General features: G+C 41.9%; 2 protein-coding genes across 5 annotated transcripts in view; both read right to left on the bottom strand.

The window, feature by feature from the left end:
* Positions 1-5184: 5184 nt before the first annotated feature.
* Positions 5185-15246, bottom strand: ankrd46b (ankyrin repeat domain 46b). The gene is made up of 4 exons (XM_080875838.1): positions 15134-15246; positions 10712-11054; positions 6406-6564; positions 5185-6081 (listed from the first exon to the last, which is right to left on the bottom strand). Exons 2-4 carry the CDS (start codon positions 11020-11022, stop codon positions 5865-5867), a joined length of 687 nt encoding a protein of 228 aa, XP_080731964.1. The 5' UTR covers positions 11023-11054; positions 15134-15246; the 3' UTR covers positions 5185-5864.
* Positions 15247-16182: 936 nt separating this feature from the next.
* Positions 16183-26292, bottom strand: part of col4a6 (collagen, type IV, alpha 6) — a 149813-nt gene continuing 139703 nt past the window's right edge. For 3 of the 4 annotated variants that reach the window (XM_080893883.1, XM_080893882.1, XM_080893884.1), the window contains 17 exons: positions 26076-26198; positions 25296-25477; positions 25153-25216; positions 24451-24525; positions 23905-24012; positions 23687-23797; positions 23484-23555; positions 22986-23105; positions 22779-22895; positions 22421-22582; positions 22200-22298; positions 21931-22083; positions 19700-19816; positions 19427-19618; positions 19155-19326; positions 18947-19061; positions 16183-18801 (listed from right to left, as the gene is read on the bottom strand). In XM_080893883.1, coding sequence (XP_080750009.1) covers positions 18541-18801; positions 18947-19061; positions 19155-19326; positions 19427-19618; positions 19700-19816; positions 21931-22083; positions 22200-22298; positions 22421-22582; positions 22779-22895; positions 22986-23105; positions 23484-23555; positions 23687-23797; positions 23905-24012; positions 24451-24525; positions 25153-25216; positions 25296-25477; positions 26076-26198 — 2243 coding nt within the window. In that variant the 3' untranslated portion in view covers positions 16183-18540. The remainder of the gene's footprint in view (positions 18802-18946; positions 19062-19154; positions 19327-19426; positions 19619-19699; positions 19817-21930; positions 22084-22199; positions 22299-22420; positions 22583-22778; positions 22896-22985; positions 23106-23483; positions 23556-23686; positions 23798-23904; positions 24013-24450; positions 24526-25152; positions 25217-25295; positions 25478-26075; positions 26199-26292) is intronic. The other variant, XM_080893885.1, reaches the window with a different exon arrangement.

The raw sequence follows: 26292 nt of genomic DNA, 5'->3' as shown, positions 1-26292 counted from the left end.
TCATTTTCAAATCTGCACACAGTAGCTGAGTGTCTCTTAATTTATTGCAGGCCCAACTGGTGGTGAAGCTGCTCGCTCAGGTGTGGATGCAACCTCCAAATCATATCAGGGAAATTTACAATACTGCTATTTATGCTGATATGTAAAGAGTAAAAAAACAAAATCAAAGTGTTGAAAAAGTAAATCACATCATCACATCAGTCTTCTTGTCCACATCAGTCACAGTTCTGTCAAGTGAGGCGAAACTATCGAGGCTTTGACGCATTTGTTTACTCTTGAATCAGCTCGTATTTCCTCTTCGCGTGCTTTCATATTCTGATGACACTGCAGAGCGTCTTATTTGTCTCAATCAATAAAACAAGTTTGTTGTTTCCAGTTGTCATACATATTTGCATTAATGTACATGTACTGCGCTTTGCTGGCGATTGGTGAGGCCATTATCATTGGAGCCCCACACTCTGAGACTTTTCTCGGCTTGTCTCACAGTTCTGTGCGCTAATGAACATAAATGCATGTCGCTATATAACAGATAATGCGATATGATACTTTATATTATGTAAAAATGTATACCAGTAACATAAATGCAACCCATTTTTGCAACATGTCATATGACATCACTACTGACACATATTTAGCCTGCCACAGGAAGAGATTCAGTATTAAGACACCACATAAAGAGTAACGTGGTGCCCCCCGATTGAATAGATAACATCATTACGGCTATATGTCAGACCTGAAACAGCTTCATGTAAAGTTCCATGAATCTGATCACATTTCTGCTCTTGTATCCTCTGCAGCCAACACAGACGACTTTAGAAGTAAGCGGACTGGGAACTCTGGTCGCTGTCTGCATCACAGCTGTGGTCTTTTTGGTTTGCGGCCTTGTGTGTGGATGGCTGATGAAATCTCACTGCTCCACGTACTTGTCACGTCTTCTCCCACGCTTTGGACCCGGAGATGAACGACATGATGTAAATGGGGCGTCGGAGCCTCTGAGCCATCGTCCTCCTCTGCAGATGAATGGCCACCATCCATCAAATACGTCCCAGGCAGACGTCTGAAGACTTTTAGGATCAATACCTGGCAACCTTTAACTTATTAATGCGCTTCAGCTTATTAATGTGTGCAGCTTATAATTATTATTATGATTTTTTTACACCGATTAAAGCTTTTGTTTCCTGTCTTAATTTACTTTTTTCTTATTTTTCTAATATCTTGCTTCAGCTGTGTGTGATTAAATAAACAGTGTGCTTACACCACTGCCTGAGTGAGGTGACACACGTTCACCTTCAGTGCCTTCAGGCCTCACAGGCCTGAATGTGTTCACGGTGAAGTTTTTCACGGACACTTCGTGGTTCGCCTGCTCCATCAGGCCTCGGCTTAGGTTAAGAGTTCCTCCTTCCAGACGGAAACACGTGGTTTGACAAATGAAAATAAATTATGTAAAGCCAGGCTCACCTTCTTTTCCTATTAGAATCCATTTTATAAACGTCAAACGCGTGATACCATTAAACAATACACATGAATACATTTTTAGGCCACAGTGCTTCTTGGATTCATTTTAATATTTTTAAACGTATGTTTACATTTATTTTTTGTTAAATAAGAAGCAGAAATTAGTCCACACCTCTCAGAATCTAATGAAGCAAACCCTCTCGCTCTCCATACAAACATTTTCTGAGGCGGATACAAATAAGACAAATTGTTCGGTAATTTTTACATCAGCATTTATTTATTTATTACTATTTAACACAAATCACTGCATATTTTTTCTCTTTGTATTTTCCGACAGAATTCGGATTAAATGATGTAACGATTGCTCACATCCACCAAAGTGTTTAAGGTCAAATTAATGATTCACTGGTTGAAAACTGACAAAACGCGGTATGATCGTTATGTGTGGTATTATCAACACACAGAAAAGACTACATTGATAACATTATGTCCTATTTCATCACTGACTTGATCGGAAAGTCAGCATGATAATAGTATGTAGAGCTATTTAAATCTGTCTTTTTTCTCTCTTTGGAAAATAAAAAAAGTTTTCTGTCTGTCATTCACTAAACGAATTTCCTTAAAGAATGAAATGAATGCTACACATGTGCGATATACACATTAAAAACCTAAAGCCTACACTTCCACTTTGAATGTACCAAAAACGACTTAAAACAGGTTTTAAACGATCAGATGAGCGGCCACATTGGATTTAGTGGCCTAAAGGGCCTCAGGTTGAGCCAAACGATTTGCACAGGCCTGTGTGCAGCGCTGTAGTATTAGGCTCGGCCTCCTGGCTCTGATTATTAATGATGGCCAATTATTGCTCAAACACGAGAGTCTAGACCCAATTTTTATGTCAATAAATCAACAGTAAATCGTTTTTTTCGATGGTAAAAACGACAGGTTTATGCGGAATACGTGATTTTTCATAACTGTTGCAGCTCTCTGTTGTATACTAATAAGCTGTTGATCAAAATATAATTTCGGTTATTAAATGGAGAGCGATCTTTACGCGTTCGGACGTTTTTATCTCACGCCGAATGATACTGCCCCCTTCACTTCAGAATCACGGTGTTATTAATTTTTGACTTTTTGATCAAAATTTTATTTTTTTTTAATTCATTTAGACATTTAGAAATCGCGCAAAGTTCAAATTCTGTTAAATAACAATCAGCAGCTTTTTTCCCCTTAAGTACTTAGAATAGTTTATTTGACACTGCAGTTCCTTCACAGCCCACCAGGGGTCTCGTGAATATAATGTCATAGAACAGTGTAGAACACGAGAACACAACATCAGAATAGAATTGTATGTATGTTACAATATAGCGCGGTATATCATAGCGTGATACTGTAACAGTGGTAGTGTATGTATGCATGGATGATGCCTGACTCTCAGGCGGAGCTGATTTCATAGTTTCACTGAACTGCTAAGACAGTTCAACATTATTATGTCATCAACTGTAATTTTACCTAATCTGAAATGTTAGCAGCTGTAAGACAGCGAAAAAAGAAAGATGTTTGGACAGCATGTTCTAGGGCAGGAGTGTCAAACCTATGGCCGGAGGGCCACAATCGGCCCAGCAGAGACTCTAATCTGGCCCACTGGACAACCTTGGAATATGTGATGTTGGACATGAGATTCTGAATTGATAGTGTATTTTCTCTTTTACAGTTTGCATAAAAGAATCCCCCACTGCCATTCATACTACACTAAAACAATTAAGTAATAGATAAACAATAACACTTAAAACATAGAAAATGTAATTTTTTGTGGGGGATTTTGTTTTTGTTATATATTCTGATTAAAATAAAAAGACTTTTTTTGTGAAATAACGTGAGTTACTTTCTTGAAATTTAATCACTACCATAACCTTTTGTTTTTATACTAGTGAGCACATCTTTGTACATCACTGCGGCAGTATTTCTACATCATGCAGTAAAACTGCATGAGTCATACTGTTCACACTGACACAAAGGGGAGTTTTTCTGGTTCTGCACCCTTGAGATCAAAGTGGGCCGTACGAGAGCCTTTACAATGAGTCTGACAATTAAGGTGATGTGCCATGGCTGATTTTTCTCATCAGATGACTGAACATGATGACGACTTACATGCAAAGGCCTGGTGAAGCTTATTAAAACTGAATATCCTCTTAGGTGTGACACTGCAAGGCAAAGCATTCAAAGAGCAAAGTGTAAATGTAGAGTAACCTTATGCAGGTTTATCTGAAGCTTTGCCTTGTTTTGGTTTAGCAAGTCTGAATGTGTTTGGGCAGTGCATGGTTCACTGAAACCATTATGTGGACTAAACATGACTTCAATTAATAATGGATGTCATATTTGCAAGGCCACCTGGGTTGGCTGGAAGACTGTTTCCTTAGCCTGGCAGGGCGAAGGACACTGTCTCAGCTGAACTATGGACACGCACACACATACACTTACACTGATAAGCACTCACTCATCCCCCTCCCCTTCCAACGCCTTCGATGTTTGTTGCCTCCTGGGGAACACGGGCGGGTCTGGGCCTGTGCTGGAGAGTCGGCGCAGTGTGTTGCCTGGGATTACTCCTCATCCCCTACCCACCCCTGTTGCTGGTCACGTGCTCTATAATGTTGTACTGTGGACATTTATGTGCTTTCTGTGCAGAGGAGTTTTTTTGTTTCCTGTTCTCATGCTGTCCTCCTATAGCCCAGCATGAGTAGAGGTCTCTTTTGTTCCTCTTGTACTTTCCCATTGCAGTGTACATTTCAGTGGTTTTTCTGTAATGCAACCGTTCTCTGACTTGTATCCCCATGTGATGTCTGTGTTGTGTGTGTAAGGTCGGGTTCATTCCACTGCAGGGCAACCTGCCACTGCATATGGTGAATAAAATTTGAACTTGCAGGGCTGTGTGCTATATTCACACTCAAACTAAAACCAGAATGTCAAAACAAAACTACTTCCCTTTAAATCTTTCCAAACATGTAGCCTACAGCACTTTACCACATTATGTAACGGAAAAAAGCGGTGACACATTTATGTACTGATATTAGTTGAAGTCAAACACATCACAGCCTGGTTTTAACAGTCTTAGCCTTAATTTGACAGGATATTCTCTTTTCTAACAGGGCACATCCAGGGGAGGGTCTATATGTCACTAAAAAACAGGACAATAAACAGCCATGGGTGAGAGTGTGACATTGTCCATCTTTCTTCCTCAGTGAAACTGTTATTGTTCTGTGTGTCTCAAAGCTCTTCAACAGCAGTGGGTACGGGGTAACTGAACATTTGCAAATGAGTGTGAGCAAAAAGGTGGGTACAAATGACTGTACACTCAATGTGTACAATCACTGAATGAAAGTACGGCTTATACCTGAAAAAGCTTCCAGTAAGGCTTGATTTGCGGTCTTCCAACAATTTACGGTACAAACAAGAATCTCAAGTGTTTGTTTTTCTTTGTAACATCTTTCTTACCGTCACCCAGATCATTAAAATGCTGAATCATCAAAGATCAGTAACAGCTGAAGGTTTTCCCCCCATTGGTGAGAGCAAGTTCTGTATGTATATTCATTTACAGCGAGTACTAATCCTGCCTGTTTCTACAGATTTGCAGTCTTTCCTGTTTTCTTTGCGCTTTGTAAAAAGCTCAGGTTAGCTGCTGTGTGCCAATAAAGTTTTGAGTTGGTAACAAAGTGACGCTCTAACCTGATGCAGATTACAGTCATGATTTTATTCATTTTGCACATTAAATGACTTCAAATGTTTGATGGAATAAACACTGAAAACCTTTAACAAAAGCACATTAAGATAAAATGAATATACAACAAAGTAAGAAGCATTAATCTGCTGCCATAATCCCAGTTAAACCTGAAGCTTCATCTAAACTCAGCCCAGGTGTTTCTCTGCAGTCGGCTCTGTTATCCTGACAAAACTGTTTCCCGTCAGAAAGGCTGCAGGTATTTGTGTGAAAGAAAGACAGCGAGGGAAAAATTCACACCAAAGACATTTGAATAAATAACAAGTGAGAGAAAACAATGAAAAGATACAAAACATCAGCAATATACAGCTTGTAACAGAGCAAACAGGGATGACATGACAAGTGTGAGGAAGAGGAAATGAGTCTATCAATGAGTCGAGGTGTTAGGCCACACATGAAGTCTCTGAGTCACCGCCCTCTCTCGTTAATCACCTAAAAATATTTATAATATTTTTTAAATTGCGTCGCTTTACTAACAGGATCATATGATGTTGTTAAGACCACAATAAAAAAGGATCAAATGTGGGCAACAAAGAAACAAAACTCTGGGTTTTTGTTCTATACACAAAGCTGAACGCAGACCTTCATTCATTTATTTTACTGCCTCTTCCGCACCCTTCTTCCCAGCCTTTACTCAGTGCACCAGCTCCAGCTGGCTGGTGGAGAAAGGCAGGACCCCACTGACGTAGTAGGCAATGCCCAGGGAGAGGAGGGCGATGACCACCAGCAGCAGCAGGACCCTCCAAAAGCCCAGGTCCTCCACAAACTCCTGCCAGGTGGTCCTGAAGCTGGACAGGACGCCCTCGGTGCTCTGCAGGTTCGGGTTCAGTAAGGAGTGGCTCTCCATCGCACTGAGACACACACACACAGAAGTTTGTTATCGCTCACATGTAACTCTGTTCTTGTTCCTTTTTTCTGTGGTAAAGCTAAGAAAACCCACAATCAGTGTAGGAGCTAAAATGAAGATAGACCCTTCCAGAATCTCATTTTAAGTCTAATTTAAAGCAGGCACAGAACAGTTCTCTGGGTCAGTATTATTGCTCTTAAAGCTGTGTGAAGTCTTGCTTGAAACTCTACCTGCTTTGCAGGAGAGAGCCAATCAGGACAGATCATGCTTTGGCTGCATGATCTGTCCTGATTGGCTCTCCACCCTCTCTCCTTCCAGCTCTGCTCACCTCTCACTGTCAGCCATCTGCATGGTCTCCAGTTTGGAGTGGGCTCCTCTGTTGAAGCCTTTCACCTCCTGCTCCTCCAGCCCCTCCAGCAGACGAATAGCATCCTTGTTGACTCCGCGTCTCTTCGCCAGCACCAGAGGAGTCGATCCGTTGTGGTTACTGCAGTAAGAACAAAAGAAATCTATTATTTCTTTTATCCAACACACGAGTTTTGTATTACAGTGGGGCAAAAAAGTATTTAGTCAGCCACCGATTGTGCAAGTTCCCCCACCTAAAATGATGACAGAGGTCAGTAATTTGCACCAGAGGTACACTTCAACTGTGAGAGACAGAATGTGAAGAGAAAATCCATGAATCCACATGGTAGGATTTGTAAAGAATTTATACGTAAATCAGGGTGGAAAAAATAAGTATTTGGTCAATAACAAAAATACAACTCAATACTTTGTAACATAACCTTTGTTGGCAATAACAGAGGTCAAACGTTTACTATAGGTCTTTACCAGGTTTGCACACACAGTAGCTGGTATTTTGGCCCATTCCTCCATGCAGATCTTCTCGAGAGCAGTGATGTTTTGGGGCTGTCGCCGAGCAACACGGACTTTCAACTCCCGCCACAGATTTTCTATGGGGTTGAGGTCTGGAGACTGGCTAGGCCACTCCAGGACTTTCAAATGCTTCTTACGGAGCCACTCCTTTGTTGCCCGGGCGGTGTGTTTTGGATCATTGTCATGTTGGAAGACCCAGCCTCGTTTCATCTTCAAAGTTCTCACTGATGGAAGGAGGTTTTGGCTCAAAATCTCACCATACATGGCCCCATTCATTCTGTCCTTAACACGGATCAGTCGTCCTGTCCCCTTGGCAGAAAAACAGCCCCATAGCATGATGTTTCCACCCCCATGCTTCACAGTAGGTATGGTGTTCTTGGGATGCAACTCAGTATTCTTCTTCCTCCAAACACGACGAGTTGAGTTTATACCAAAAAGTTCTACTTTGGTTTCATCTGACCACATGACATTCTCCCAATCCTCTGCTGTATCATCCATGTGCTCTCTGGCAAACTTCAGACGGGCCTGGACATGCACTGGCTTCAGCAGCGGAACACGTCTGGCACTGCGGGATTTGATTCCCTGCCGTTGTAGTGTGTTACTGATGGTGACCTTTGTTACTTTGGTCCCAGCTCTCTGCAGGTCATTCACCAGGTCCCCCCGTGTGGTTCTGGGATCTTTGCTCACCATTCTCATGATCATTTTGACCCCACGGGATGAGATCTTGCGTGGAGCCCCAGATCGAGGGAGATTATCAGTGGTCTTGTATGTCTTCCATTTTCTGATGATTGCTCCCACAGTTGATTTTTTCACACCAAGCTGCTTGCCTATTGTAGATTCACTCTTCCCAGTCTGGTGCAGGTCTACAATACTTTTCACTGATCGTGGACTTCAGGAAGACCAGGAAACACTTGACCCCTGTTTCAATCCAGGGGGTCAGTGTTGACATTGTGGAGGACTATAAATACCTTGGAGTACACATTGACAATAAACTGGACTGGGCTAAAAACACCACAGCACTTTACAGGAAGGGCCAGAGTCGTCTCTATTTTTTGAGGCGACTGAGGTCCTTCAACATCTGCCAGAAAATGCTCAGGATTTTCTATGAGTCTGTTGTGGCCAGTGCGATCCTCTATGCTGTTGCATGCTGGGGGAGCAGGCTGAGGGTCGCAGATGCCAACAGACTTAATAAACTGATCCGTAAGGCCAGCAATGTTGTGGGGATGGAGCTGGACTCCCTCAAGGTGGTGTCGGAGAGGCGGATGCTGTCCAAGATAAAGACAATGTTGGATAACACCTCCCACCCACTCCATGACATGTTGGTCAGCCACAGGAGCTCGTTCAGTGAGAGACTGAGATTACCGAAAAGCACCACTGAACGACACAGGAAATCATTCCTGCCTGTGGCCATCTCCCTGTACAACGCATCCACTTAACACACTGTTTGCTGCTACAGCTACACATGTTTCTTTTCCAACTATTTATTTATAAGTGACTTATGTATGTATGTATATATATGTATATATTGTACTATTCTTAGTTAGTGTATTGTCTGTCTTGTCTTAATGTTGGTTTAAAATGGAGCACTGTAACAAAAAATAATTTCCCCCAGGGATCAATAAAGTATTCTGATTCTGATTCTGATTTTCCTGGTGTCCTTCGAAAGCTCTTTGGTCTTGGCCATGGCGGAGTTTGGAGTCTGACTGTTTGAGGCTGTGGACAGGTGTCTTTTATACAGATGATGAGTTCAAACAGGTGCCATTCATACAGGTAACGAGTGGGGGACAGAAAAGCTTCTTACGGAAGACGTTACAGGTCTGTGAGAGCCAGAGATTTTCCTTGTTTGAGGTGACCAAATACTTATTTTCCACCCTGAGTTACGAATAAATTCTTTACAAATCCTACCATGTGGATTCATGGATTTTTTTTTCACATTCTGTCTCTCACAGTTGAAGTGTACCTCTGGTGCAAATTACTGACCTCTGTCATCATTTTAAGTGGGGGAACTTGCACAATCGGTGGCTGACTAAATACTTTTTTGCCCCACTGTAACTTGAACCAGGAAACCTCCATGATGTGAATATGCTGTTCCACAACTGTGCATACATAACTACAGTCACACATGTAGCCTGCAGATAAAAACAATATGATTAGTCTGCACAGTAGAATTAAAAGCTAATGTTTTAGTTAAGTTCAACTGAAAACTGAAAGCACTGAATCCTTTTTAGTAATCCCAGCAAACAATGAGTCAGGTGGCCTTGGTACTGGCTTTGTCGCGGGTATGGGTGATTTACGTAACATCAACTCATAGCAGTAAGTGATGACCTCATTTAGTGAATTAAAACAATTTCACAACTCCCAAATATTCCCTGAAAAACCAGAACGTATCTAAGTGTTTGTGTCATATTTCAGCAGCTTCATCAGGGGCATCTTTCAGACAAGTCTAACAGTCTAAAAAGAGGGTAATCAGTACAGCAGCAGCATGAGGTCATCTCTTGTGTTTGCCATGGGGTGACTGAGATCTGTTAGCTTATCCGTATCCATTCATCTTGTAAGCATTTGAACACACACAGCAAAATGTGTACTATGTCTGACACTTTCAGACACTGGTTTAGATTTACATGCATGAAGAGTTCAGAGACTTCCTGTTGTGTTCATGCTCACGTGATCATTTTTGTGTCTGCTGGGGAGCGATATCACAGTACCAGCAAAAACACAAAGTCTGGTTTATTGCACTCTTCAGTTACAGGATTATTTATCAGAGCTTTAAAGTCTCCCAGAGAAACATCAGATATTCAGCTTTAGTTTGTTCACAACTTACTTGATAACCCAAAAGTTGGTAAAGGTGAAATGCTACTCATGGTGCCCAAGATGATAGTAAATGGTTGTGAAGGTTGAAGACGATCCATACAAAAGAAAAATGTGCGTGATCTAAAGGTTTTAACAATTTTCACATCTGGTGCAACCTTGACCCGATTTTCCCTCAAAATGAAATCAGCTCGAACTCTTATTGGTGTTTACCATCACACACGATTTGAACACAATAGTTTGAAAACTGCAAACAAACAGAACCAAATACTCCTCTCGTCTCCTCTGAGGGGAGCAACAGTGCACTCCCCCCGAGGGGACAGGAAGTCATTCGATTTGCTCTGCTGAGAGGTGAAAGGTGAATTCCACCAGTGGGATTTTAGCAGCAGTTACATAGAAAAGACTTATCTTTTAGTTATATTTCTTTCATTCATGAAATTTACGATACTTTGATTCAAATTCCCCAACTAACTTTATATATTTAAGATGCTCAATAAGCAGTTACAAAGAAAAAACAACCCAAATAACATTAAATGAATACTCTGACAGAATTAACACAAACCTCCGACTGAAGATTCAGAGTACTGCTGTCTGCTCAATTTTAAATTTGTTTCTTTTTGCTTCTTTTCTGTTGTCAGTTCTTTGTGGATTCAGATCATCTCTAGAGCAGCTTTGCTCATTGCAGTTTAATTTGAGTTTAGTGCTTTTTTCATTCATTCAGAAATCTCTAAAGGGCAGATTTAAGTTGTTTAGAGAGGGTATTACAACCCAAACAGTCTCAGTACACCACATGGCTTTTAGCTTCTACCATATCAACATGAATCATGCATGACTACATGATTCTGAATAGTTGATATACATGAAATTAAAAGTGGAGTTAAAATGAGAGAACATTAAGTTGCTCAGGGTGGAAACAGCTCACTGTCATCACCTGAACTCTGAATTCTTACCAGATGTCGATCTTCAGCCCGTTGGACACCAGGAACTGTATCGTATCCACGTGGCCGCACAGGTGCAGCGCCGTATTCCCCTGATAATCCGTCGCCAGCAGATCGGCCCCAAACTTGTGCAAGAGGCGGCATATTTCCACGTTCCCTCTGGCGGCGGCTAGGTGGAGGCCGGTGCGGCCCCGGTTGTCACGGATGTTGGGGTCGCATCCGGTCTCTAGCAGCCTCTTGGCGAAGGGCAGGTCTCCATCGATGCACGACTGCAGCAGAGGCACGCTGGTCTGCGACGAGTCGTTGATGAAGACATAGGACATGTTCGAGTGGGTGTCCGAAAATTCCAGCGTACCTGAGACGGTGAACAAAGTGGCAAAATGTGGAGATGTTTTCTAAATGCTGAACTAAGATGCATGCTGAGCTCCCTCTGGAAGCACTCCCACCCCACTCCACTCCACCTGCCTGCATCTGTCTCCCCTGTTAGAAAGAAGGGTGGTGTAAATTGAGCAGCAAGTGTTGAAAGAGGCTCAGTTCTTAAACTTGTTTCCTCACTTTCTCTGATTTCTCTGCTTTTTTAAAGAAAAGAAGTCAAGTTTCAGACTGGAAATACTGCTCCCTCTCCTCGGATTTCCATCACAATCCAAATCATCTTTTTTCTTCTTGCCTCATCTGAGAGTTAAAGTCACTGCACCTCATCTTTCTCTCGTCTAACTGGCATGACAGTTATTTAAAGTGAACCTGATTACTCGGCTGGCCTTTTGAAATTAAGCGTCAGGGATCAATGAGGTTGAGTCCATCTGCCAACTCTTAGGCACATTTATCAAACACATTTAAACTCCCTGTTTTCTGTGTTTGCATCTTTCACCACACTTTTTGATGAATCCTCCTCTCCTGCTTTCTCTTCACCATCTCTGAAACCTGCACTCGAGACTTGCTGAGTGATTTCTCATTTCTCCTTTCTTACATTAGCTCTTTCCCCTCTCTCACTTTCAGACAGCGAGTACTGCCACCTAGTGGCAAAGAATCACATAGCTCATAAGTTTTTTCTTTTTTTTCTTTAATTATGAAAGGTTTTATTCTGCATAGTTTTTACTGGAAGTTTTTAAAAAAAAGAAAACAGCAACAACAGTGTCGTCCAAAATTACAAATTTGTGTATTTTCCTCTTTTAAAAAAAAAAAATTATTCAAATAAATTAAGATATATTGAAGTCAAGGAGTATAACACCAGCAGTATTTATGGGGTACTTATTTAAATTTCAAGTCAAAGTCTGTGTCTAACAACTATTTACACTCACTGGCCACTTCGTTAGGTACACCTTGCTGCGAGTGCCAGATTAGTTATTTTGAATGTGGTTTTTGTAATGAATTTCTGTGTGTTTTCATTTGTACAGTCAGCCAGTAAGATCACTCTGACTTGGCGCAGTAGGAGTGCAGATTAAAGCCTTTCTCATGGGGTCTACCAGGCACTGTGTGTTTTCTGGGGGGCTGGAAAAAGTAGCAGCAAGAAGTGGTGATTTTGGGACCTCAGGTCATACTAAGTCCACATGTAGTGAATCTCACGTTGGACCGATCAACACTGCTCCAGCACCGTAAGTACACTAGCTAGATGATCTAGTTGATTTGGCTTTGCATCGTTTCTGTTGTTGAACTTCTGACTAGGGCTGGGCTGTATCATACTGTTCACGGTAATACCGGTGTAATTTTGGGCAACGATAAGAAAATGAAATATCGCCATAGAATATGGGTAAAACACGCATGCGCAGTGCCTTTGTTTACATACGCACATGGCGGCGACGCAGAATGAGAAGAGCGAAAGCGGATCGTTGAATGAAACAGATGAACCAGAATTGGTTTGTAAAAATGCAACTTCACTGGTGTGGAACTGGTTTAGCTTTCGTCCGTCAGACACACAACAAAGCACTATTTTTGGTAGAGCATGCTAGCGGGCCGTCGTTATTACCGTGTTTTTTGGAAAATACGGCACACTTAAAATAAATCCTTTGATTTTTCTGAAAATCGACAGTGCCCCTTATAATCCTGTGTGCCTTATGTATGAACTCTGGTTGTGTTTACTGACCTCGAAACGATTTTATGTACACGGCGCTCGAAAATCTGTCAAATGTTTTAGTGCGACTTTGCTAAGCTACGAACCCCCACAGCTTGATGGATTGTCGGAGCATTACGGCTATCGTAGGCAGGAGCCTCGCGGAGTGATACGTACTGTGCTTCAACATAATATTACCGTATTGTGTATGTATAACCTCTTTTAAGTTTTGTAGATATTATACATTGTTATGCTGAGGATATGTCGGCCAATTTCCACTGGAAATGCCTTTTGGTTAAACTGTCAGCAAGGAATTTGCATTTGCACTGTAAAATTTTTATATAACTTTAATGCACATAAAAAAACAGCTGCTTGTTTAAGTGAAAATACATTGATGGGGTTTTTTGCACTAATAAAGTTGTGGAGTTGTAAAGTATTTTGTCTAGTGTCAATTATATCGTCAGTTATATCGTTATCGCAAACTTTTAAATGTATATCGTGATAAATATTTTTGGCCATATCGCCCTGCTCTACTTCTGACTTCTTTGCTTGTTCACCCTTCATGGATTAACTGAAAACCCGAAGTTGAGTATTATTCGTCCAATTAACTAGACTGGAATGGACAAGTTATTCCCAAAACATGGAGTGGACTACCTTCTTTTTTTTCCTTTTTGAATGAGCAGAGTCGACTAATTCTTGACAGGCAGACAAAAGAGCATCATCCTTTGAAGCAGATGGGCTACAGCAGCAGAAGACCAGATTGGATGCAACTCCTGAGGGTACAACTCACACTGGCTCACCAACTGAACATTTTTAACACCTTGCTGACTCTATGTTAAGTAGAGTTAAAGTAGTTCTGATGGCAGCTAAAAATCGGTGAGAAATCAAACAGTGGATCTTGTTGCTGTTCACTTCCAACTTTTTAATTTACCTTTTATACTTTTAAGCATTACAGCTACAGACACATGCTTTAACCAGGTATTAACAGATCAAATCATGGTCCCCACCACTGTGGGTGTTTGCTTTTCTTTTTTAAATCCAACCTCCTGAATGAGTCACACTGGCTCTACTCTGCCTGACCTCACACACACTATTTCAACTTCACACACCTATGGTCACTTATTGTTACTCAGCACTGTTTATTTATACCTGATGTTTGCTGTGACTGCACAGCTGTGACTTTATCACTCTGCCATCAAAGCATAAATTCCTTTGTGCTCTTATGCAAGATTATCTCCACTTGGCCTCTGTCAACAGTAATAACAGTTGATTCAAACATCGACTTTTAGCCCAGGTCAAACACAATTGTTTGGACAACGGGCTCGACCTCAGTCAGAGCAGTAAGTTAAAGAATAGAAAAATACAAATGCTGCTTAGAAAAGGCACAGATTTAACAAGATGCTGGAACCATTCTGGTCCACATTTGCATGATCAGCACCCCTAACCCCATCACACTGTATGGGGTGGCTGTTGCTCAGGCGGTAGACTAGATCATCTACTGACTGGAAGGTTGGCCAGTCTGCGTGTATCCTTGGGCAAGATACCAAGCTGTTCTTCGATGCATCCATTTGAGTATGAATGTGTATGAATGTTAGATAGAAAGCATTTCAAAGCATAGAGCAAGTGCTTGCATGAATGAGGCGTGTTGTATAATGGCTTTGAGTGTCAGTCCAGATTTGTCAGCTGCACATTCATAATGAGAATCTGTCGCTCGACCACATCCCAAAGATGCTTGTTGAACTGGGATATGTTGACTGTGGAGCTCACCAACCATTTGAAGGTTGAACCCTTAATAACGAGACAAGTCTGTATGCAATAAACCTCCTCAGATCTTAAAAAAAGACAACTGATGTATCCGTGGTAAATCTTGCGTGTATCTCTAGGCCTCTGTGGTTCAAGAAATATGAGTTTTAGTAAAGAAACCTGACACACAAAACATCTTGACGTCTAACCTTCTGAGTATTTGGACCCATCCGTGCACACCGCTCGTTACCACAAGTATCAATGACGCCTGTATCCGAGTATACGTTGTAATTAACAGGATACAACGAGCAGAATACAAAAAGCTCTCGTGAAATCAGCTTTCATGAATGTGTAGTCATTTTCTCTGGCTGTCGACTAACTATTTCACCAAGGAGGACAAATCCAACAGCGCTGCATCCTCATCATCACACCTTAATCTTCATCCTGTACGAGAACTCTTTGCATGCAGTGACTTCTGCACACAACCACTAAATAAAACGTTAGGAGCTAGCGTTAGCCTGAGAGCTAACGTTGTGCACATAGCTGAAACGGCTCACAAATGTGCGATTCTCCGACCGTACAAGCACACAGGGCAACAGACTGCACATTCACACTCTCTGACGGCCCTCGGTTATTACACTCACCTGTTAATGGGACCCAAATAAGAAGAAAAAAGTCTCCTCGCTTTTTTGCGAGCTAATGCTGCTAACAATGTTGTTGTTGTGCTACGAGTTCCGCTTCTTCTTCTTCTTTTGAAAAGGTGAACTACCGCCACCTACTGGACTGGAGCGAAGGTTCTATCTATCTATCTATCTATCTATCTATCTATCTATCTATCTATCTATCTATCTATCTATCTATCTATCTATCTATCTATCTATCTATCTATCTATCTATCTATGTTTTATTATTCCAATTTTAAATAGAAACATATAAAAATTATTAATGTGAATAAAAACTAAGAGGCAGAAACAGAATTTGTGATCTATCTCTTCTGCAATTTTCATTTCTGATATTGTTTTGGCCTTTTCCTTTTTGTAATAGTTGTTCTTAATTATTTTTATTTAATCACTTTCGCGCATCTTACATCATCATGGTCACATGGCATGGTAACTTTGGCCTTTTAATAAATTCTTTGAACTGTTTTCTTTCCAGGGTGTAGTGATTGATTAAAGCACACATCTGTAATGACTAAAAAAAAGGTATTCAGATGCACAAGTTTAATTTTAATTTGGATTTTCTCTAATCCACACATGGTCAAAAGTAGATTCCTCCACTAAGCTTTGGGTTAATGTCCTTTGCTAAGATGCTTTTGGTAAACAACATAAACAACCGCATACTTCCAGCTGGATTGGCCACTGTTCTTGGCAGCATGGCAGAGTTAATTAAAGGTTGTTGGTTTTCTGAGATGGACCATGGAGCCATTGGAAAGGCCTATCCCTTCTGTAAATGTCAGCCTGCTTTATCTATTCTAAAAACAGTTTTGATGTGTGTTTGGAGTCGTTGTCCTATCAGAACACCCAAATGTGCTCATGTTTCAACCGTCTGGCTGTATCTTCTATTTCTCTATTACATCCACTTTGTGAAATGAACCAGTACCACTGGCAGCAACATTTGGTTTTACAGATTTTATATTTAAATTCACTTCACTTCCTCATGTTGAGCTAAAAACAAAAAACATGCATTTGTTAAGTAGTTTTGAGACTTTATTTCAAAGTGTGTGAGCACAGAAACACACGTTACAGGAACAGACATGTTACGTTGCCACTTTTGATTTGTTATGGATCCTCTTTGAGGAAAACTGCATTTCTTTTCTGTCACTCAGGGATCTTAAAGCATGTTTCTCCATTTGGCTCTGAACGAGCGGTGAAGTCCAAACTGGCAATAAAGTGTGCTGTTAGCATCCTAAATCATCAGCGGTGAACATAGCTCCCATATAAAAACACAGGCATGTTTTCCTTTCCATAAAATTTAATGTACACATCATTACCTTCCCATTCCCTCACTTCTCAGTAAATAAAACCAGGGGCTAGTGTCACGACTCAATAATTACAAATCTAGATTACAAAAAAAACAATACAGACACAAATGTACTATGTGGCACAGCGTTAAAGTCAGGGCTACCAGCAGAGAGAGACGTGCTAGAGGTCGTAGTGGTTACAAGTCATGCTGTAGCTTCCACTGTCCAAGCACAGATGAACCTGTTTGACTCAGAGGAAAACCAAATTTAATGCAAAAACAGATACAATTTCAAATTTTTTGTGTGTTTTTGTATTTGTTTTTGCAAAATCTATATTTAAAGGCACAGAATTGTCCTTTTGCCATCTTCTTACCTGTCCGAGGACACAAAAACAAAAGAAAAGAACCGAGTAACAACATCATAGACCTTTGCGCTAACATGATTTGCTGAAAAATACAGTAAGCACTATGTACAGCAATAATTCATCTATCAGAGAGCGTGTGTTTTGTGTCTTTTTGCAAAATGCAAGCGAATGGCAGCCTTAAAAAGTGTGATATAATCAAAAGAAATACTTGTTTGGTCGCAGCATAGAGAAAACCTGTGAGAGTGGAGGTGGAGATATGTATGCCCCTTTGATGTTCTGAACCATCTGTGTCCACATCAGTGCAATAACAACAGCTCTCTATTGTCATTTCAGCTGTTGCACAGAAAAATCTGACTTGACCTTTAAAGTCATACTAACGGTAACGTAGCAGCAACCTGAGAGTCCCACTGTGAAATGTACACAGGCTTACGTGAAGCTTACGCTGGGACTTTGACATGTTTAGGAATACTTTAGATTGTTTCTAAGTTCCTTCTGTTCCCCAAAACAGATGATGCTTCTCACCTTCTATATGAAAACCAGCACTTAAAGAAATGAAACTTGCTTTGTTTATGTTTTTTTGTTGGAGTCCAATAAAAAAAATACTTCTAGTCTTTTTTTGTTTATGCAAAAAATAATTTGCTAATGAGTTATAGTTTTCCACAGATTTTTTTAATCTTTCCATGAAGCTAAAACTCCTTTAATTCACACGTCCGATTGTAAGGCACCAAAAAATAATCCAAATATCACAAAAACTTAAAAACAAAGGATAGCTTCAACGCCATTTTTACCTCAAGCAAGTCACATGTCTTGGCAAGTTGATTTTCAAACCAATAATGAAGTGGCCGACATCAAATATACTGCAGGTATTGATGCAACACATGAAAAAATCCCCAGTGTGTTTACAGTGGGCACCTTCGTGATGCTAAACTGCCGTAGAATAAAAAGTTTATGAAGAAAACAGGTTTCATCTTCCCAAAGATGGGATTTCAGTGAAGCTTTATATCTGCTTTGCTCAGATCAGCCCAATAAGATAATGCAAACTCGCTTTAAAACCTTAAAATCAACCAGCAATCTGTAATTTTACTCTCATCTCACATTAAGCTCTTATGTACCCACTTCGAACGTGATCAGCCCATTGAAAAGCATTTGTAGGCTTGTCTGTCCCATAGATATGACAGTCAGACGTCAGAGTTGGTGTAGAGACTTTCTGCCTGCTGTCAGTATCTATGGGAGCGACAAGAACCAATAACGACCAACTTCCTGAGCTGATAACCTTTAAATTGGGTGCTTAACGTGTGTGCGGGGCAGTTGTTTGCTAAATGGGGGTGGGGGCACTCTCCGAGGTAGCCGAGAATGATTCTCGCTGACATCTGTCACAAGAAAGCTGACACGTAATAAACACATACATAAAGAATAGCACCATTATCAGTGATAATCTCGAGAAGATCGCTCACACTGGGACTCTTCTCTTTCCTCCTCCTACCTCCAGCTTCTTCTTCTTTTTTTAAAAGCCGTTCATTCCTACAGGGGATTAAAAAACTCTCAAAATGGGGCCGATGTTGCTCGACTCGATTCTGAAACCATCACAGCACAGGAGAAAGGTCCATTCAGTCAGTCACGTGTTCTTTTTTAAATCCATCTCATCCTCCATCATAAATTCTTGAAATGTTAGTGAATCCCCTCCTGATGTTTCCCCGCCTCACTCCTCCATCTTTCACCTTTGCCTACTACAAGATCTTGCTGCACACTTGGCAGCGGCTGACTCTGGAGCGCTCCTGGCCTCCCTTCAGCGTCTCCTTGGCTGGCGAGAAGGTAAACTCATTTTCTGGATCCACGGTTGTCAGCCAGAAGCTGTATTTATTGGCAAAGTAGTGGCAGGTGCCCCTGGCGCCGTTGCACTCGATGAACGGAGTCGCCCGGAAGTCCTCCAGACAGGAACCAGGAGACACCAAGGACTGACCGCCGCCCTCTGCACCAGCTGCTGTGTGCTGTGTCAGAAATGAAAGGACATTTTTTTTAAATATGACATCTCTGAAGACAATTTGGCAGTATGCAGAACCATGGGGAGAAATAACCTCTTCATCTAATTGCTGGTCTAAATCTGTTTGGTAGAAGCTGCCATTAACTACGTACCATTAGGAAGGAGTATCCTATCCAGAGACTCCTCCAGCCGATAGGACAGTTGGGGATTGTCATATCCTGACTGTGGACCGCCACTGCCTGAGATGGAGCCTCACATACTGAACACCTGTGTTATTCATATAATCAGATGAAAGCTTCATTAATTGTATGCACATGTATATGACAGGCAGCTTGACTAAAGTAACACAGTGTACAATACCTGCTGATGTAAGGTCTTATCTCCTCCTTTTCCACGGGCATCATGGGTATGGATGCGGTCGTGGAGAGCCAGTAGGATTTATCATTGCGGCTAGCGTAGTAGCAAATCTCGCTGGGCGAGCAGTAGAGGAAGGGGATCGTGTTGAACCTGGGGAGACACGACCCCGGCTGACCTGAAGAGACAAAGGGAGGTTTTAAACCTTTAATTGTGCCCCACAAAGACTGCTATAACTAGTATTTATGGTTCATAAGAGCCTGACAGTGTTTTCATACCGAGGTCTTGGTTGTGTGCCTTCTCCTGTCCCTCTACATACAGCAGACTGTAGCCCTCCCACAGTTTGGCCATGCCTTGAGGACACATGGGAACCTGGGGGCTCTGGCTGTGCTTAACCAGAGTGTAGCCGATGCTGTGGCTGCGGCCGACGCTGCCGGGAATGCCGCGAGGGCCAATTGTACCAGGAAACCCTGAAGAAGACGGGGGAATGAATAAGAACATGCTAGAAGTGATAAGCTATTAAAAAGTCGAAGATAAACAAAAATCCTGACCTTGTGCTCCTGGGGATCCAGGAAAACCAGGAGGTCCGGGATCCCCAAGAGGTCCTTGAAAACCAGGAACCCCAGTCCTGCCCAGTCTACCCGATGGACCAGGGTTCCCCACAGTACCTGCAGCAGGAGAATATTTTACACTGCTTATCATTCATTTTTCATCTTCTCACTTTATTATTGTTTTTTCTCTCTCTGTACATTAAAACATGCCAGATTAGCTGCATATTATTTATATTGATGTTGGGGGAAAGTAGATTTTAAAACTCTATTTTAAAAACATTTTCCTTCTTTCACTTTGTTTGCATTTGAATGGAAGCAAACTAGCTTACCCTAAGCTGAACAAACAGCTCCTGTTTCCTGCAGGATATGAAGGATAACGCTCCTCCAATGCTATCTTATTGTGATGGAGGGATTTGTGTGTCGTAGAAGCTATGTTGTTGGTGGCAATTAACCTCTGGTATGTTCTCCCAAAGCAACTTATTCTGGGTGAAAAGGGTAAACTAAGTTTGAATCACGCAAACCATTTGGATCATTGTTCCTTGGCTGGGCTGGAGCTAAAAAGGCCCCATACTTGAGCCAAGCCTAGAGGAGAACATTGTCAGCAAGTGAATGGTGGTCAGGGTTTAGCCCATGAGGCCACCCTTCCTGTGGACACATTACTTGCAGGAGGAGTCTGATGCAGAGTGGATTAGGCAGTGGTTGAAAGTCTGTGGTTGGTGGTCTGATCCCGAGTTGCTAAAACTGACTTTGGGTACATGAAATGTCACTAGCCTGAGCTAGTGCTTAAGGCCAAGAGATACCGGCTTGATATAGTGGAACTTGCCTCAATGCACAGGTTGGGTTCATAAACAGTTTCATGCAGAGTTGTTGTACTTTGCTCCACTCTGCAGCTGCCCTTGGTGAGAGCTGTTGAGTATACTTGCAATCCCTTGGCTGGGTACATGCACATTGGGAGTTTTCTCTAAAGGACGACAGGGTCGGGGACCTGACTGTCGTTTGTGCTTATGTGTCAAATAATAGTTCAGAGTACACAGCCTTCTTGGGTTCCCTGAGTGGGGTGTGGAAAAATACCCCACTTTGTGACTTCATTGTCCTTCTGGGGGACAATGACAGTGTGACCTTGGGTATAGTGTGACTGGGAGAAACAGTTTGTCTGAACCCGAAAGGTGTTCTGTCATTGGACATCTGCTCTAACGACAGCTTACCCTTACTGAGCGCCATCTTCGAATATATGGGAGTCCATTAGTGGACCTGGCACTGGGACTTCCTGGGCCGAAGGTCAATGATCAACTTTGTAATTGCATAATCAGATATGTCAGATATGCCGCTGTATGTTCTGGAGACTCGGGTGAAGAGAGGAGTAGAGCTGTCGTTAGAACGAGCTGGACCAGGTGGCAGGTTGGAATTTTAGACAGGACAGGCACACACAAACAGACAGCGAGGGTGTGCTGGAAACATTCGGCAGAGCCCCGGGTCCCCTTCAAATCCCACCTGGGGCAGTTTATGGCAAAAGGAGACATGGAGAGATGAGAATTAACACCTCAAAGTTCAAGGCCATGGTCCTCAGTTGGAAAAGCGTAGAGTGCCTCTTTGGGGTAGGGGACAAGTAACTTCCCTCTTATATCTCTGGGTCTTGTTCACAAGTGAGGGGAGAGAGGAGCAGGTGGCTGACAGATGGATTCAGGCTGCATCTGCAGTGATGTGAATGCTGCATTGGTCCATCATGATAAAGAGAGAGCTGATTTACTGGTCAATCTACATTCCTACTCTTACTCATGAATAAGGCCTGGTCAAGAGCTCTGGGTAGTGACTGAAAGAATCAGATCGCAGATACGAGAGGTGGAAATGAGCTTTCTCTCAAGAGTTGTTGGGTTCAGCTTTAGAGACAGGATGAGGAGCTCAGCCACTTGGAAGACACTTGGAGAAGTCCCTTATTACTCCTTGACATTGAAAGAAGCCAGTTGAGGTAGTTCAGGCATCTGACTAAGGTCCGTCCCAGGTGCTTCGTAGGTGAGGTGTTCTCAGTGAGGGCCCTGAGGCAGATTGAGGACATGCTGGAGAGATTACGTATGTTGGCTGGCTTGGGAAAACCTTGATGGACTCACCCAAAAGAGCTGGAAGAAATGACTGAGGAGAAGGAAGTCTGGATGTCTCTGTTATAATGGTGCCCCCGTAACTCTGTTCAGGTTAAGTGGATGCAGATACACACTTTGTTTGTGCCTTCAACTCACCTTTACGCCCAGGAAAACCAGACTGACCAGGCTCTCCAGGGTTACCAGGGCTTCCTCTTTCACCAGGGAAACCTGGATCACCTTGTGGATATGGCCCATTTGGCAGTGAAGCTGGAAATATGACTCCAGGCAAACCTTTTGGACCTGGAAACCCTGGAAGGGAAAGGGTGGAGAAAAAGAGGGATGGAGGAAAGATAAAGGGTAGAAGAAAATTAAGAAGAAATTGTGGGGAAAAGAGTGGGGGAAACTAAAGACTTATGCTGTCCTACCTCTAATTCCTGCCATTCCTTTGCTTCCAGGAAAACCAGAGTCACCTCTAAAACCCTGGACACCAGGAATTCCAGCAAAACCACCATCACCCTTTTGTCCTGAATGGCAAATACATAATGTTTCAGTTTATCTTTTTTTAAATTGAAAACATATAGGAGCAAACATAGAAAAGAAGAAGCAGCATTTTTAGTTCATGCCATGTATTTTAGCCATACTCCACCTTTTAAACCAGGTCTGCCAGGGAATGCAGGACCTCCAGGTAATCCTGGTTCACCCTTTGTACCAGGGTTCCCTGGGAAGCCTGGCAGACCAGGGTCACCTCTGTCTCCCTGAGCTGTGCCTGGACCAGGTGGGCCGGGAAGACCTGGAGGACCTTGGACACCTGTAAGAAAGAAAAAAGGAGAGGAAGAGAGAAATTCAATTCAAGGAAGGTTGAATAAATTAACGTTAAAGGGAAAAGAAAGAAAAACTAAGCATAGAAAAGTATAGGAGAATATAAAGGGAAAAAATAAAAAAATGTGAAAAAAGAAGAGAATGGAAAACAAAATCATCCAAGTTGATTAAGGAAATGTATTTACCATACTGTCCATCCAGTCCAGGGAGACCTGCATCTCCTGTAGGTCCAGGAAAGCTTTCTATTGATCTGGGTCCAGGAGGTCCAGGGATACCCGGGCTCCCTTTCAATCCAAAAGGACCTGATATACAGAAAGTAAAAAAATCTATTGCTATATATATTATTGCACATTGAATCTGCACATTTTTGATTTCATTGAAGTCTATTTCACCTGGTTCTCCTCTTTGTCCTTTTTGGCCGGGATACCCTGGAACACCGGGTTGGGAAACACCTCTTTCTCCCTTCAACCCTGGACTACCAGAAAGGCCAGGGCTACCTCCCAGAATTGCACCTAGATTAAAAAACATAAAGTTGTTAAATCTTTCATCTTTGCAAGCCTAAAACAATCAGACGTATGTTGACCCTGATGAAGAGGGCGAAAAGGTTGAGCTTTGCCAAAGCAGTATGCCTCACAGCTTTGAATAATGAACTTTTCTGCAGACACACAAAGGGCCAAAATGCAAAACTGCTCATCTTTCCTCAGTTATCGAGCCATAACTACTTGATACATTCATCTATTCTTACTGGATCATGCTAAGATTAGCTTTAGCTTTGGATTATCTGGCTTATTGTACATCTCATTTTGGTTTACTGAGTACTGAGTGAGTAGTGAGCTGTGAAATAAAGCAAGAAATATAGAATCAGCTGGTGCGTGAAATGTGATTCTTGCCTGGGTTTCCAGGCAGGCCTTTAGGTCCTGCTAGGCCATTAAGGCCATCCAAACCAGGTGGTCCGGGAAAACCTAAAATAACAAAAATAAAACAAACAAACAAAACATTAAAAACACTGGAAAGACCATTTTTTTAACCTCATTTGGAAAAATCATTGTAAGATTAGTGTATGAATGTAGTGGATTTTCTTTTTTCCTTTCACCTTTAAACCCACGATTTCCAAGGAATCCAGGCCGACCAGGAAGCCCATCAGGCCCCCTTCCTATTCCTGGCAATCCAGGCTGACCTTTTGGTCCAGGGAAACCAGGAGAGCCTGCAGAGAAGAAAAACGACATCTCAACACTTTCTGTAAATACAAATCTCTACGACGTCATGAAGGAATTACTGCAACAGGACTTTGTTTTCTTAGGAGTTACTCACCCATTATTCCATACCGTCCCTGTTCACCAGGAATCCCCTTCTGTCCGAGGAAACCTGGATTTCCTGAAAATCCATTATCGCCAGGTTCACCAACTTTCCCTTGGTCGCCTGTCGACATATTTAAAATGTTATAAAACTTCTGAAGAAATCAGAGATTGGAGACCAACTCTGATCTCCCAAAAAGCTTGTCCCACAGTACTAAGAATTTCTTCACCTGCACTAAATATATTTATTTTACTAAAAATAAAACATAAAGGAAATGTAAATTCTGATCCATGTCAACAAGTTTATAAAATATGACAACAACAACACTACAAGTGATGTGATGCTGAATGCTTTTCTTTATTTACAGAGATGTGAAAAGGGAAAGACCATCTCTGAATCGAGGAGGGGGCCTAAGGGTCCATCTTTCACCATCCTACAATGCTGTGATTGCAGCCGTTCCCCAACTCTCTGTGAATGGTACTCATGGCCATTGATCAGTGGTTGCTGATCAATGGCCATGACAAATAAAGTTTCACCGTAACCGAGTAAGGTGAGTCTTACCTGGGATCCCTGAATCTCCTTGTCGGCCTTTAAGTCCTGGTGCTCCAGGATAACCAAAAGTTTCTCCAGGTAGTCCTAAGAGAAAAAAGCATTTAAGTCAATGGATGTTTGATTTGATTATGAACAGATGTAAAGAAGATGTTTATCACTGATGGTAGACTTCATATGTACTAGTGCTGTGCGATATGAACAAAATCTCATATCCTGATATAACACATTTATCGTCCCGACAACGATATAAATCACAAAAATGTAACATTTTCTGTAAATTCTGTGAATCTCGGGCAACCTGCGTGAAGCTGGGTGTTGTGTACCTTATTTGAGGTATTTTCATTAATGCATACTCCAAAATTTGACGTTTGAGAATACTGTATATTATCATCGCGTCAGTTTATTTTGAAAAGTTGGAACAGGATCTTCGGCTTTATTGTGACACTTTTATGTGGAAAATAAACAAGCGGATGGCGGAGCCACATGCTGCAAACAACAATGCATGAAAACAGTCGCTTGCCCATGCATAGTGCGTTTTTTTTAAATAGAAGAGAACGTGAGAACTATTAGAAATTAATATAGCCACTACAATATTGCCGTAAACAGTTTATTTTGGGACACAACAAAACAAATGATAGTGTAATACAGATGTTCTCATATCATCATCCGATGCATATCGTTATATCCAACAGCACTAATATGTACTCTTACCTTTGGCACCAGGCCGACCAACTTCTCCAGGCCTTCCAGATAAACCTGGAAAGCCATTATTGCCCTAAAAACAAACAAACAAACATCCGAATTTTAATCTCTGCCTGGCAAAATTTGCTACATGTATATGCATCTTTTCTTACTTTTGGTCCCACAGTGCCGGGGAATCCCATAATTCCAGATTCTCCTTTTTGTCCAGAGAAGCCTGGAAGTCCTGTTTCCCCAGAAAGGCCAGGTTCTCCCGGCAGCCCTTTACTCAGATCAGGGAAACCAGGAGCTCCAGGTCGTCCTGGACGACCTGGAGCTCCTGGCTGACCCTTGTCACCTGTTAACCCAGAGAAAGATCAGAGTTTGTAACACAAGGTGATGGATGTTCACAGCAGCAAAAAGCAGTTAAATTCTTCATTAGAGAGCCTACATTTTGCAGAAGTGCGAACAGCTGCAGTTCCTCTAGTGGGAACTTGGGGCTGGCTCTGAAGGTCAGTATCTGGAGACTCCCGTATCAAAATGCTAAACTTTACAGCATGTTTTCAGCATGTAACAAAATGCTGTTTTAGGGGTTTACTGATAATTTCCCCCTTCTTTAAGAGCACAGTACAGATATTTTGTTTGTTTGTTAAGCTGAGAGGTATCCCAACACAGGCAACCGTAGATGCTCTCTGTCTGCGAGGCAGTATTTCCACTAATCTGAGTCACTGCCCCGGCCCTCTTTATTGTGTTGGTCCTCTCAGCTTCATCCACCAATTCAGTGTTGAAGTCCTCATCTATGAAAAAACTTTCTTATTTTACAAAATATGTAACAAATATGAATCTCTTCTCTAAATGATTTAAAATTCACCAGAAGATCCTAATAAAGTGTGCAGTTAATTTATGCCCTTCAGATTATCCGGTGACGTTCTGAAAGAAACAAAGCACCATGTTACCTCTGGGTCCGGTAAAGCCGGAAAGGCCGGTTATTCCAGGGTCTCCGATGTCTCCTTTCTCTACAAGCTCAGCTGAAAAAGGTCTACCAGGAAATCCGGGTGGACCAGGTAATCCTCTGTCACCTGCCAAAGTAAAAACAGAGGAATGTTGGTGCAAAGCCAAAGTTCATGCAACTTGATTGATAAATTCTTGGCCCTGAAAGATAACCAAAATGTT

Source organism: Rhamphochromis sp. 'chilingali', assembly GCF_963969265.1.
Source record: "Rhamphochromis sp. 'chilingali' genome assembly, chromosome: 1".
NCBI lineage: Eukaryota > Metazoa > Chordata > Actinopteri > Cichliformes > Cichlidae > Rhamphochromis > Rhamphochromis sp. 'chilingali'.
The sequence above is the reverse complement of the archived record's forward strand: the minus strand, read 5'-3'. Positions and strand labels throughout refer to the sequence as shown.